General features: G+C 44.1%; 1 protein-coding gene across 2 annotated transcripts in view; it reads left to right on the forward strand.

The window, feature by feature from the left end:
- Nucleotides 1–12,927, forward strand: part of LOC137299601 (insulin receptor-like) — a 201,675-nt gene that overhangs the window by 28,401 nt on the left and 160,347 nt on the right. For both annotated transcript variants that reach the window (XM_067968460.1, XM_067968461.1), the window contains exon 2: nt 4,037–4,585. In XM_067968460.1, coding sequence (XP_067824561.1) covers nt 4,037–4,585 — 549 coding nt within the window. The remainder of the gene's footprint in view (nt 1–4,036; nt 4,586–12,927) is intronic.

The raw sequence follows: 12,927 nt of genomic DNA on the forward strand, positions 1-12,927 counted from the left end.
TAAAGCTTTATGTTGGCAGATTCCGTGAGATTTTATCTAAGCTGGATTGCTTGGGAAGCAGCTGAGCCAAAGTCTGACTGACAGTTACGCAGCACATTTTTTTACAAAGACTAATCCTAATTGTATTTCATGCATTGGAAACTAAATTGAATACACAACCTAATTAGATCGCACTTATGTTTTCAACAGTATCTGTTAGGTCATTTTTGAAGAGTTCTTTTTTCTTTTTGTGTGAACTTTGTGCTTATTAAAGTGAGGAGCCTTGGTGCTGGGGGATGGAACATGTTCCATTTTTGGTACACTAGTGTCGCTATCAAACGCTCTCCGATCAGGCACAGCGTGGTTAAGATTTAGGGTCGAGCTTCTTTCTGCTCTGCCCCCAATAATGTACGTCAGCCCTGGCCTCAAAGAACTGCCCCCCCCCCCCCCGACTGGACAGACCTCTTGGCCTGGCTGGAGTTGGGGTGCTGCAGTTGGCCTTAACATTGCTAGGCTGAGGGAGCAGGATAGAAAGAAACAGTTCTGATCATGGGTGGGGGCGGGGGGGCGGTGGTGGTGGTGGGGTTATGTGTGTGGGAGTATTGGGTGGGGACAGGATCAGGCTAAAATGGGAAAAAAAAGTAACTTTAGCTAGTTTTGTAGTTTCATAATCTCTTGCTCCCTTGCACTGTCACTCCCACTGTGCTACAGTTTTTAACTTAACAACTAAAAATCTTCCCTCTATAGTGTATCTGTTGAACTTACTTCTTTTATACCTCTAACGATTTTAAAGGATGGAATAAAAAGACGGATGGGTCCACTGAACCTTGTCCGCGTAATCCTTGAGTAAACAAATTAAAAATGTAACAAATACGTAGACGAATTTACTCGTTGGAGCCTGTCGGAGCTCTGTGAGCTGATGATGAGATCACTTATCAATTGGCATCTGCTGCTTACTTTGACGCACATAGATCTGTCTGGTCGACCTGAACACATCTGCGATATAAGCATGTTAATCATAACTGTCCTGGTTTTTGATTGACTTAATAAATGGTATTTGAATTACTTTTGAACTTTAGTGACTTGTTCGGTAGGCAAATGCAGCAGTTATTCATTTAAAACCAGACCCCAGACATTGCAATGAGATAAGCGACTAGTTAATTTTTTTTTGATTGAGCTGGTTGAAGCATGAATGTTGGCCAGGATACTGGAGAACTCCCGTCTGTTCTTCAAATATGTCACGGGATCTTTGATACGGACATACGAAATTGATGGGCAGGAAAAGTCCAGCTGGTCCATTAAGCCTGCCCCACACCTCATGATGGTTGGAGCATCATGACTCAACACTCCCCACATTAGATGACCAGTGTCATTTTCAGTTTTCCACAAGTAAATTCTTCTGCTTACTTGAGGTTACATTTTTATTTTATAGCTTACTCTAGGATTACTATATGATTCTTTGGCTCCATCTACGTTTTATTCCACCCTTTAAAATTGTTGGGGATATACAGGAAATAAGTTCAACAGATGTTAAGTAAAAATCGAGTGGAGATCTTGAAAGCTGAGAGGTTTTCTGAAGTTGACAGGTTAAAATCTGTGACATATGGGAGAAATGGTTCAGGAAATTTCAAAAGTGGCTGATGTAATGTCTTAAAAATTTAATCTAATCCCCACCTGACTGCCCTCAAGCACTGAGGAGCTCTGGTTGATGTAAATATTCTGCAGCTTTAGTGAAGTTGTGAAGCAGTTTCTAAACCCGACTTGGGAGGGGAGCAGTTTCCTCCCCTTGAAGGAAGCAGCTTCACACTCCTTGGGTTTGACATTGCATGACACAGCTCCCGAGTTAGTTAATACCTGTAACATCTCCTGGTTCTGACCAAGCGTCGTCGGCCTGAAACGTTAACCCTACCTTCCTCTCTCCACGGATGCTGCCTGACCTGCTGAGTGTTTCCAGCATTTTCTGTTTTTATTTTAGATTTCCAGCATCTGCTGAGTTTTAGTTAAATATAAGCGCTTGTTGTTGTAGTGGTGAGGAATGATTGTCAATGTTACTGTTTGATTACGCTCCTGTGAAGCGCCTTGGGACGTTTTTATTACGTTAAAGGCGCTATATAAATGCATGTTGTTGCTGTTAGGGAAATGAAGGAAATCACAGTAATGGTGGCAAAGATTACAGGAAATTAGGTTGAAACCCACATCAGTGACGTACAGAGCAACATCGCTTCTATGTGGGATAGTTGGTTTAATTAATTAAATGTCTGGAAACAGAAATGTTTAATAGTTTCAACCCCTCCTCGCCCAGCTGCGGGTAATGGATTGAACGATTAACGTCATTTTTAACAGAGCAAAACTAAATACATTGCAAAGAAAACATATATGTACTGTCATTGAATTTTTATAGCTCCTTTCATGTTATCAGGGTGTCCCAAAACGCTTCAGAGCCAATTAATTACTTTTTGAAGTGTGACCATTTTTGTTTTGTGGCGGTCGATTTGCACACAGCATGGTCTTGTAAACAGCAGTGAGATGACTGACCAGTTAATCTGGTTTTGGAAGTGTTGATTGAGGGTAAATGTTGCCCGGGACATTAGGAGAACTCCCTGGCTCTTCGTGTAGTGCCATGGGATTTAAAAAAAAATCTACCTGAACAAGCAGATGGGGCCTTGGGTTTAACATCTCACCCGAAAGGCGGCACGTCTGACAGTGCAGCACTCCCACAGTACTGGGCTAAAGTGTCAGCCTAGATTATATGCTCAAATCTTTGGAACGGGGCTTGAACCCACAACCTTCAGAGGCGAGAGTGTGACTGCAGTATAACGGGCATTAACGTAGCAACGACATGCATTTATAACAGTACCTCTAACATAGTAAACATTACAAGGCAGTTCACTGAGGTGAAATGGACACCAGAGAGTTAAGGGATAAGACTAAAAGCATGACCGCAAAGATGGCTTTTGAGGAAGCTTTTAAAAGTAAGGAGAGAAGTAGCAAGGGGATTGGATTAAGGGATGGAATTCCAGCGTGTTGGGTCAAGACAGCTGAAGGCCCTGCCACCATGGTGGAGCAGATGAACAAGTTATCTTGGAGTGTTTGTAATTCTGAAGTTCATGCCTTTATTCCCTCCATACTTGGCTATTCCAGTGCTCTCCTGGTTGGTCTTCCACCCTCCATAAACTTGAGCTCATCCAAAACTCTGCTGCCTGTATCTTAACTCTCACCAAGTCCTGTTCACCCATCACCTGTGTGCTCACTGACCTACATTGGCTCCCGGTCCGGCAACTCCTTGATTTTATATATTAAAAAAATAATTCTCATCCCTATTTTCAAATCCCTTCATGGCCTAACCCCTCTCTATCTCCATAACCTCCTTCAGCTCTGAACCCTCCGAGATCTCTGCGCTCCTCCAATCCTGGCTTCTTGCGCATCCCTGGTTTTCATCACTCCACCATTGGCGGCCGTGCCTTCAGCTGCCTAGGCCCTAAGCTCAGGAATTCTAAACCTCTCTACCCCTCTCTCCTCCTTTAGGACACTCCTTAAAACCTACCTCTTTGACCCAGCTTTTAGTCACCTGTTCTAATACCTCATGTGGCTCGGTGTTAAATTTTGTTTGATAACGTCTGGAATGTTTTACTACGTTAAAGGCACTATATAAATGCAAGTTACTGTTATTGAATGTGACCTTATTTTAAAAGAAAATTATATTGGAAAAGCTCCTTTTGTGTTGCGCTGTTGTCTGTGTGCCCAGGTGTGTAATTATCCTTTCAAACATGTTGCTTGTGGTTCGCAGTGCAGGAGCAGGAGCAAGCCAAGCAGTGCATCAAGCCTGCTCTGCCATCTATTAGCTGGGGTAGCTCCTTGCCGCCTTACCTGGGAATTAAGGGAATTGGAATTATCTGTAGGAACATTTCCTGAAAGTTCTTGAAAGGATTTGAACTTTTCAGAGTTAATGTGTGTTGTTAAACTTTTTAAACTATTTAACCAATGACTGTTTCCTATGCTTTAAATCATTTCATGATGCCACAATAAGCATTAACTTTCTTCCCTCTTTTCCTTTTAGTTTGTCAAAGCATAGATATTCGAAACAACATCACACACTTGCAACAATTGAGGAACTGCACCGTCATTGAGGGAAATCTGCAGATTCTGCTGATGTTTGGCACCAAACCTGAGGATTTCCGTGGCCTGAGCTTTCCAGAGCTCACTATGATCACTGATTACCTGCTTCTCTTCCGTGTTTATGGCCTGGAGAGCTTGAAGGATCTCTTCCCGAACTTGACTGTGATCCGCGGGACGCGCCTCTTCTTCAACTACGCTCTGGTCATCTTTGAGATGCTGCACTTCAAAGAAATCGGCCTGTACAACCTGGTGAACATCACCCGGGGCGCTGTGAGGATCGAGAAGAACCCAGAGCTCTGCTACCTGTCCACTCTCGACTGGTCAAAGATTCTGGATTCGGTGGAGGACAATTACATCAAGTCCAATAAAGATGACCGAGAGTGCGGTGATGTGTGCCCGGGCACCTTGAAAGGAAAAAGCAGCTGTGCCCAGACTGTGTTCAACGATCAGTTTAACCACCGCTGCTGGACAAGTGAACACTGCCAAAGAGGTAGGATTGTATGAGAAGTTTAGCGTTAATGAGTGAGTCTAAAGGATGGCTTAAAAGAGTTTATGTGCCTTTCTCACCATCTTTGCTGAAGGTGCTGACTCTTGCCAGGGTTACAGTTCTCCAGGCAGCACCTTCAGTATCTCCACCCCCATGTGTACGGGCATATCATTTGACGCAGTTTGACGTTCCTTGACTAAACTCTCAGATTTCTATGTTTAACTGCGTGTAATGACATTTTCTAGACTAAGGTCAACAGATTTTTTTGTTGGGTAAGGCTATCGAGGGATATGGGTCAAAGGCGGGTAAATGGGGTTGAGGTACAGATCAGCCATGATTTAATTGAGTGGCAGAGCAGGTTCAAGGGGCTGAATGGCCTACTCCTGTTCTTGCATTCCCAATGTGATTTGCTGTCTGGGTATCTCTGTTTTTGCTTCCAAGCGCTGGAGTTGGTGAAAAGGCTGGATTTTGAATGACTGCGGATCATTTGCCGTAATCGCGTGTGTGGGCAGTACTTGTGTGCGCCAAGACAGCTGGGTGTTGGCAAGCTGCTCAACTGTGGAGGGCATCACAGCCGACCCCAGTTCTGTTCTCCGTCGAGGTGCACTTTCCAGTTGGGCTCAGTGGACAGTGATCAAGAGCAGGAGTCCCGGATGATTTTTTGTTTGTTTCCTGCCTTCCAGCATTGAGCTGTGGGGACAGTCAGGCTAATGCACCATGACTAACCCAGTTTATTTAAATCTGCACTTAACGCAGCCAGTCCTTCCGTTGGGCCAGTAAAGTAACAGCTAATATGTATTTGTTGCTTTACCACACTGAATCTGGGAAACTAGGGACAGGCCTGATGGAATTCCCCTAGCTTGCCCTCAATCAGAGTAGCAGCTGGGATCAGGAAGGAGGAATGCTACGCTGCTTTTAAGTTTAAAATATACTTTGTTGTAACAATGTTTTGGTAGGTTGTTTGTAGTATAGTTGAAACATTAGAGGCCTCTGCCATTACCCGCGGCAAATCCAAATGGACCTCTGTCCCTTCTGAATGATATTTGATCCATTGTGAATAGAAAATTAGCTGAAAGGAACACTTCGAAATAGTGCTGCAAAAAGTTATGACTGATGCTGGATAATGTACTGCCCTTTTGTGGGTGTTGGTTTTACTCTATCCCTCTACTGTAGTAACTTAAACTATGGTGTCAGCCGTGGCTCAGTGGTAGCACGCGCGCCTCTGAGTCAGAAAGTTGTGGGTTTAAGTCCGACTTCAGAGCCTGGCACTTCATTGCAATGCTGAGGGAGTGCTGCATTGTCGGAAGTGTCTTCTCTCAGATGAGACGTTAAACCGAGGCTCCGACTGCCCCCTCGGGTGGATGTAAAAGATCCCACTGCACTATTTCAAAGAAGAGCAGGGGAGTTCTCCCAGGTGTCCTGGGTCAATATTTATCCCTCAACCAACATCACTTAAAAACAGATTTTCTGGTCATTATCACATTGCTGTTTGTGGGTGCTTGCTGTGCACAAATTGGCTGCTGTGTTTCCTACATTACAACAGTGACTATACTTCAAAAACTACCTCATTGGCAGTAATGTTCTTTGGGATGTCCTGAGGTTGTGAAAGTTGCTATATAAATGCAAGTTCTTTCTTTTCTTTATTCAAGGCGTGCTTTTGTTTGAAAATGTAATGATCTGAATGTAGATGGGCCTGTGTCAGGATGCAGATATATTACAAGGTAGTGCATGTTAGGGGTTGGTGATTTAAGTGAAATAAACCTGACTACATCACTAAGATGAGCTTCGGACCACATATCTACTCTATCACCAAGATCGCCTACTTCCACCTCTGTAACATCGCCCAGCTCCATCCCCGCCTCAGCTCATCTGCTGCTGAAACCTTCATCCATGCCTTTGTTACCTCTAGACTGGACTATTCCAATGCTCTCCTGGCCGGACTCTCATCTTCCACCCTCCATAAACTTGAGCTCGTCCAAAACTCTGCTGCCCCGTATCCTAACTCACACCAAGTTCCGTTCACCCATCACCCCTGTGCTTGCTGACCTACATTGGCTTCCAGTCTGGCAATGCCTCGAATTTAAAATTCTCATCCTTGTTTTCAAATCCCTTTGTGGCCTCGTCCCTCCCTATCTCTGTAACCTCCTCCAGCCCTACAATCCTTCGAGATCTCTGCACTCCTCCAATTCTTGCCTCTTGCGCATCCCCGATTTTAACCGCTCCACCATTGGCAGCCCTGCCTTCAGCTGCCTGGGCCCTAAGCTCTGGAATTCCCTCCCTAAACCTCTCCGCCTCTCTACCTCTCTCCTCTTTTAAGACGCTCCTTAAAACCTACCTCTTTGACCAAGCTTTTGGTCACCTGTCCTGACATCTCCTTATGTGGCTCGGTGTCAATTTTTGTTTGATAATCGCTCCTGTGAAGTGCCTTGGGCCGTTTTACTACTTTGAAGGCACTATATAAATGCAAGTTGTTGTAATGACTGTTGCAGGAGGCGGGCTGTGATGTGAGTGTTTTATTTTGCATAAAGCACCTGTTGTTGACGTGCTCTGATGGTTTTTTTTAATTTCAGCACCGGTATGTAAAGTGGAAGATGTATTTTTTTTTAAACTTTGGGTTTCAGTGGAACTTGCACAGGTGTTTGGTTTACTTGTGTGTGTCACACGGGCTCATGATGCAGGTTTGTTATTTGCAGTACACTAAACTTTGTTAACCACAAAACGAGCATCTAATCCAACACATTGGCAGCACAGGAATTTCAAATTGAAATAAAAGTATTTGAAGGTTAAAAGATACAGAATATTAGTTTGCTAGAAAGAAATAACTTTTTTCATTTATTTAGTGTCTTTGGGACGTCCCAGAGCCAATAGATTACTTTTGAAATGTAGTTAAATGTGAGCAAACGTGGCAGTCATACAGCAAGATCCCACATCCTGAGAACTAATTAAAAGAAATAGGCCTCAGTTTAATGTCTCATCTGAAAGACAGCATCTCCAACAATGCAGCATTCCCTTGGCTGACACTTCAGTGTGGTACTTAGGTCATGTGCTGAAGCCCTGAGGTGGGGTTTGAACCCACAACCTTTTGACTCCCAACTCGAGTGCTACCAACTGAGCCAAGCTGCGTCCGTTGTAGTTTTACGGAGTCGCTGTTGATTAAGGATGCACTAATGCTGTCAGCTTTGTTTCCCTGTGAAACTCTTTCCTTGGCAACGCAATTGTGACAGTGCGCCACCGGATTTGACCTGATTGGAGTCCAGATCACAGCAGCGTGAGGCCCTGGCACTCTGCGGAGGCAGGCTGGCTTGTGCCATTTGGGTTGGGCACTTAGCGAAGAATAACTCCAGTGCGGTGTCATACCAGGTTTACAAGTGCTGTCGGGCTCCATTACTGGACCTCCTGGGCACTTCATAAACTTCAGAGTTTAAAAATTTTTTTTTTTTTTTTAGAAATAGCCTTTTACAAGTGAGCACACTTCCTCGCTTATGTTCTCAAGAGCATTTAAAAGAAAAATGACCATCTCCAGGAAGTAGAGCTGTGAGGTGGGGGGGGGTGGAAAGATCCTGCAGAAAGTCTCAAACGTCAGCCAGTAGCGATTTACTTTTGTTGCTGTGTGTGCAGCCGCAAATTTTTTAAGTGACCAATGCAATATTTGAGGGTGGGGGGTGGGGGGGAAGAACTTGTTTGGAGGGGGGGGAAGAGAAAGGGGGGAGAAATCCCACCCCCAGCAGTTCAGTGTGTAAAGCTTCAGCTGTGATCTAAAGTGTTATTCAGTCGTCAGCCCACGTGATTTCTAGCATGTTTTTCAGTCGGTGAGGTTTATGTAACCATATAATAATGTGTTCAACTGATGGGGCTAGTTTTTTTTTTAGCCACGTATATAGCTTGTTGAATAACACATAATGCAGAGACCCAAGGAGGAGGGGCAAGCTACCCCTCAACAAAGGAAATTAAAGACAGATTATCCAGATGCTGTCAATTAAAGCCGTGTTGGTTTATTTGCTATTGATAGTATTGAACTAGTAAGTTCTTTTACTAATACTACAGTAATAGTTATGTTTCCGAATAGTTTTAGTTCTACTCTGGGTGGAGATCGAGTATGAAAAAAAAACCTGCATTTTTTTTTGGAAATGACTGGAATTCCTGAAATGCTTAAGAGAGTTGGGTCCCTCTTGAAACTGCGGTTCTGAGACTGGTAGCTGCAGTTAGTGGTTTTTTTTGCAGCCTGCACGACCGCTGCAATGCCACAGCCTTGTGCCGTAGCACGAGAGAACTGTACGTCTTGAGCCCGCGTGCAAGGGACTCTGCGTCCCGGCTGGTAAATCGTTGATGGGCTTCGAGAGCGTTGGCAGGAGACGTTCCGCTCTTTTTATACAAAAAAACCCACATTTTTTTGTGGGGTGGGGGGAAAGAAAGCCTGCAGAAGGCCCAGGAGGGCCCCGAGCATTTTTTTAAAACCTGGCAACACCACCTTAGAGTTGTGTTCTATGCAGTGCCAGGGGGAGTGGAGCCCTTGCGCTGTTGTGTGTGGGTGGGTGTGAGAGAAGACAGACAGACAGATGCCTGACTCCACAATGTTATACTGTCACTTACTATCACATGTATCGCTGCTTTGCAGGGATGCAAGAGTGACTGTATAACTTCACCCTTAATCATTTAACGCTGCAGTAAACTGATATAGAATATAGGAACAGGAGTAGGCCATTCAGCCCCTCGAGCCTGTTCTGCTGAGCAGGTGGAATGTAGAATTACATAGAATTTATAGTACAGAAACAGGCCATTTGGTGCAACTGGTCCATGTCTGTATTTATGCTCCACACGAGCCTCCTCCCACATTGCTTCATCTAACCCTATCAGCATATCCTTCTAATCCTTTCTCCCTCATGTACTTATCTAGCTTCACCTTAAATGCATCTATGCTATTCGCACCCCACCCACCACCCTAAACACTCACTCCCTTCGCCACTGGCGCACCTTGGCTGCAGTGTGTACCATCTACAGGATGCACTACCGCAACTCGCCAAGGCTTCTTCGACAGTACCTCCCAAACCCGTGACCTCTACCACAAAGAAGGACAAGGGCAGCAGGCACATGGGAACAACACCACCTGCACGCTCCCCTCCAAGTCACACACCATCCCGACTTGGAAATATATCGCCGTTCCTTCATCATCGCTGGGTCAAAATCCTGGAACACCCTACCGAACAGCACTGTGGGAGAACCTTCACCACACGGACTGCAGCGGTTCAAGAAGGCGGCTCACCACCACCTTCTCAAGGGCAATTAGGGAAGGGCAATAAATTCTGGCTTTGCCAGCGACACCCACATCCCATAAATGAATTTAAAAAAAACTACTCCTTGTGGTAGCGAGTTCCACATCCCAACCACTCTCTGGGGAAAGAAGTTTCTTACTGAATTTCTTACTGAATTTCTTACTGAATTTCTTATATTTATGGCCCCTACAAGATCTCAAATCCAAATTGAAATAAAAATTCCGAGTATTCATCGCATAAAATGCTTTGGATGTAAATTGTTCATTTTATGTAATGTATTGGTCCAAGTTGTGGTTAGCGGAGATTGCTATTTACAGACAGGGCAAATAATACGTAAGTTGTGTCTGTTTAATAGTTAGCTATTCATGGGTTGTTATGGCTAGATGTGTGGCATCTTGGTCCCAAATGATGTCCCCTTCTCTCGATGCATAAGCAAGATTGGCACTTTCACTGCACAGAAACAAAATGGATGTTAGCCAAGACTTGACCTGGGGAGTTGGCTGTCAGCATTTTTAAAGTGATATTATGGGATTCAACAGCAGTATTAGCTCCAGGAGTTATTCTGTTAGCTATTCCTCAGAGTTGATTCCTCAATCTGCTTGTCTGCTTTTATTCCTCTCCTGACTTTTCTCGTAGAGGTGGTTGGCTGTTGAATTGGTGCCCACTGTAATTCCTCCATTTCATCTTGCTTCTGTTTGTAGGGCACTTTGTTGTGTGCAGTAAGTTTTCCTTCTTTGAAAATTTCTCATTTTTCAATTGGGTGGAAGGGTAGAAAGTGTTAAAGAAAGAAAGACTTGCAACTATATAATGCCTCTCAACATCTCAAAATGCTTCACATAGAGCGACTTACATAGAAGTGCAGTGATCGCTGTTATAGAGGCAGATACGGCAGCCATTTTGTGCACAGCAAGATACCACAAACAGCAGTGAAATGAATGACCTAATCTGTTTCCAGTGGTGTTGGCTGAGGGAAGAATGTTGAGCCAGGGCTCCTGGAAAGTCCTTCCCCCACGCCCCCCGGCTCCTTTTTTGACTAATTCCAATGGGATCAGCATTCGCGTGAACTACAGGCAGATGGTGCCTTGGAGTGTAACCTCTCATCTGAAGGACGGCATCCACGGCAACGCAGAACTACCTCAGTTTTGCACCGTGTTGCTTGGTTTTTTGCATTTATATGTTCTTTGAACCTAAGTGGCTACTCACATTACAGAATAAGCAGTTTACTATGCTGTGTGTGTAATGTATTATTTATTGCCCGTTTATAGTGGAAGTTATTTCTGATGTATGTCTGTTAGCTGGCCAACTTTATGATTGTTTTTCCATAAATCAGAGTAGCAACAACAATTTTTTTCCTTAATTGTTGAACTGATGGCAGCTCCTGGGGAAATTCCAGACTCCCTGGGTGTCGGTTTTAAAAGAAAAAGCTCTCTGTTCACGCACTGTGAAACAAACACTAACATTACAGTAGTAAAACTCCTCTGAAGTTTGAGTAGCATCATATACTGATATATTAAGCATAGGCGAGTTTAAAATATACAATTTACTTTAGGCTGCAATTATGCTGTGGTGATCAGACCTATGTCCATAGCCAGGTTGTGAGTGGCAGCAACTCATTTCTAATGCTTAGCTGCAAATCCAATTCTCCAGGTGATCGAGATGCATGCGCGTGGGTGTGCACGTACTTGCAAAGCGGTCGTACCCAGAAAGTAATGTTATAAATTACAGAATACGTGCATAGTTGTCGGGTCCAAATCCTTGCACTCCCTAACTAACAACATTGAGTGTCCCACCACAACATTATCTGCAGTGGTTCAAGAAGAAGGCAGCCGCTGCCATCTTCTCAAGGGCACTTAGGGATGGGCAATATACGCCAGCCTTGCCAACGACGTCTACATCCCCGAGCATGACTTTTTAAAAAAAATGTGTGCTGGTGGGGGTATTGGGGGCTCTCAAGTATTGTTTTGTTAATAAAGTGCCCAATAAGTCCACATCACCCCTCTGAACACACACTGTCATGGATTTGACATCAGACTGGAGTTGAACTCCATGAGTCAAAACTCCGCAGGGTCCGGGCGGGTCTCGAGCCCGCTCGGCTCCTGTGTCAGGTCAGAACCTGCTTTGCAGTGATGCAGAAAGTGTTAGCTTGGCCATTTGGGCGAGTTGGGTGACCAGAACTTGTGAAAACCCTAACCCAAAATGAGCCAGCATTTTCGTGAGATTTGGGGAGCAAAATAGGTAAGATTTAAAAAAAAACGGAGTTTGCAGAAATATGGATGAAGAGCCAGATTCAAGCAGATGGATAATCGTAAAAGAAGGTATGAATGGTATTTAGGTGTATGCAGATCAGCGGTGGTGGGGGGAGGGGAGATTAATGGAGTAAATCCTGTGTCATGAGAATTCACAAATCAGCGATCGGAGAAGTTTTGTTATGAAACTGTTTCCAATATATCCTAAGGCTCATATAGGACTGGAACAGGAAATGGTTTAGGTGTTTTTCTTTTAAAATCTTCCTTTGATAAACAGATGATGACATAAAGCGTGACCCTTAGACTGCTTCACGATACCACAGTGTGTATGTGAGTTGGCTGTTGGGTTGTAAATTTACATTCTTCTGCATTTCCAGCACACCTCTTCAGAACAAATTGCCACACTCCACCCATTCTTAGCTTCCTTATCTCAACAGTTTGGAAGCATTATGTAGTAAAGTATTGATTGTTCCGTCTTGCTTAAAGGGTACCACGTACAATTGGCGAATGAATGTACCTCCTGATCTCTAGCTTAGTTTATTTTAGAATTTTTATGAGAGTTTATTCTTATAGATGCAGTAATTTTTAAATTAAGTTTAGTTTTAGGGTCCAGCAAGGAAAAACTTCAGGAAGTTAAAATAATTGAGGGAATGCTCGTTAACTGAGGTGATTTGAATGCTAAATGTCCAGGTTGCAGGTCATTCCAACTTGGTTGCCTCTGGGTGAGATTTTTTTCCCTCTTCCCTTCTTCCACTCTGCCACTGAAACGTCCTCACTGGTCAGGGTTTGGATTTTGGTCCTTTCGCACCAGTGGCTAGTTTTGCTCCTA

This window comes from Heptranchias perlo, chromosome 29 (genome assembly GCF_035084215.1).
Source record: "Heptranchias perlo isolate sHepPer1 chromosome 29, sHepPer1.hap1, whole genome shotgun sequence".
NCBI classification, from domain to species: domain Eukaryota; kingdom Metazoa; phylum Chordata; class Chondrichthyes; order Hexanchiformes; family Hexanchidae; genus Heptranchias; species Heptranchias perlo.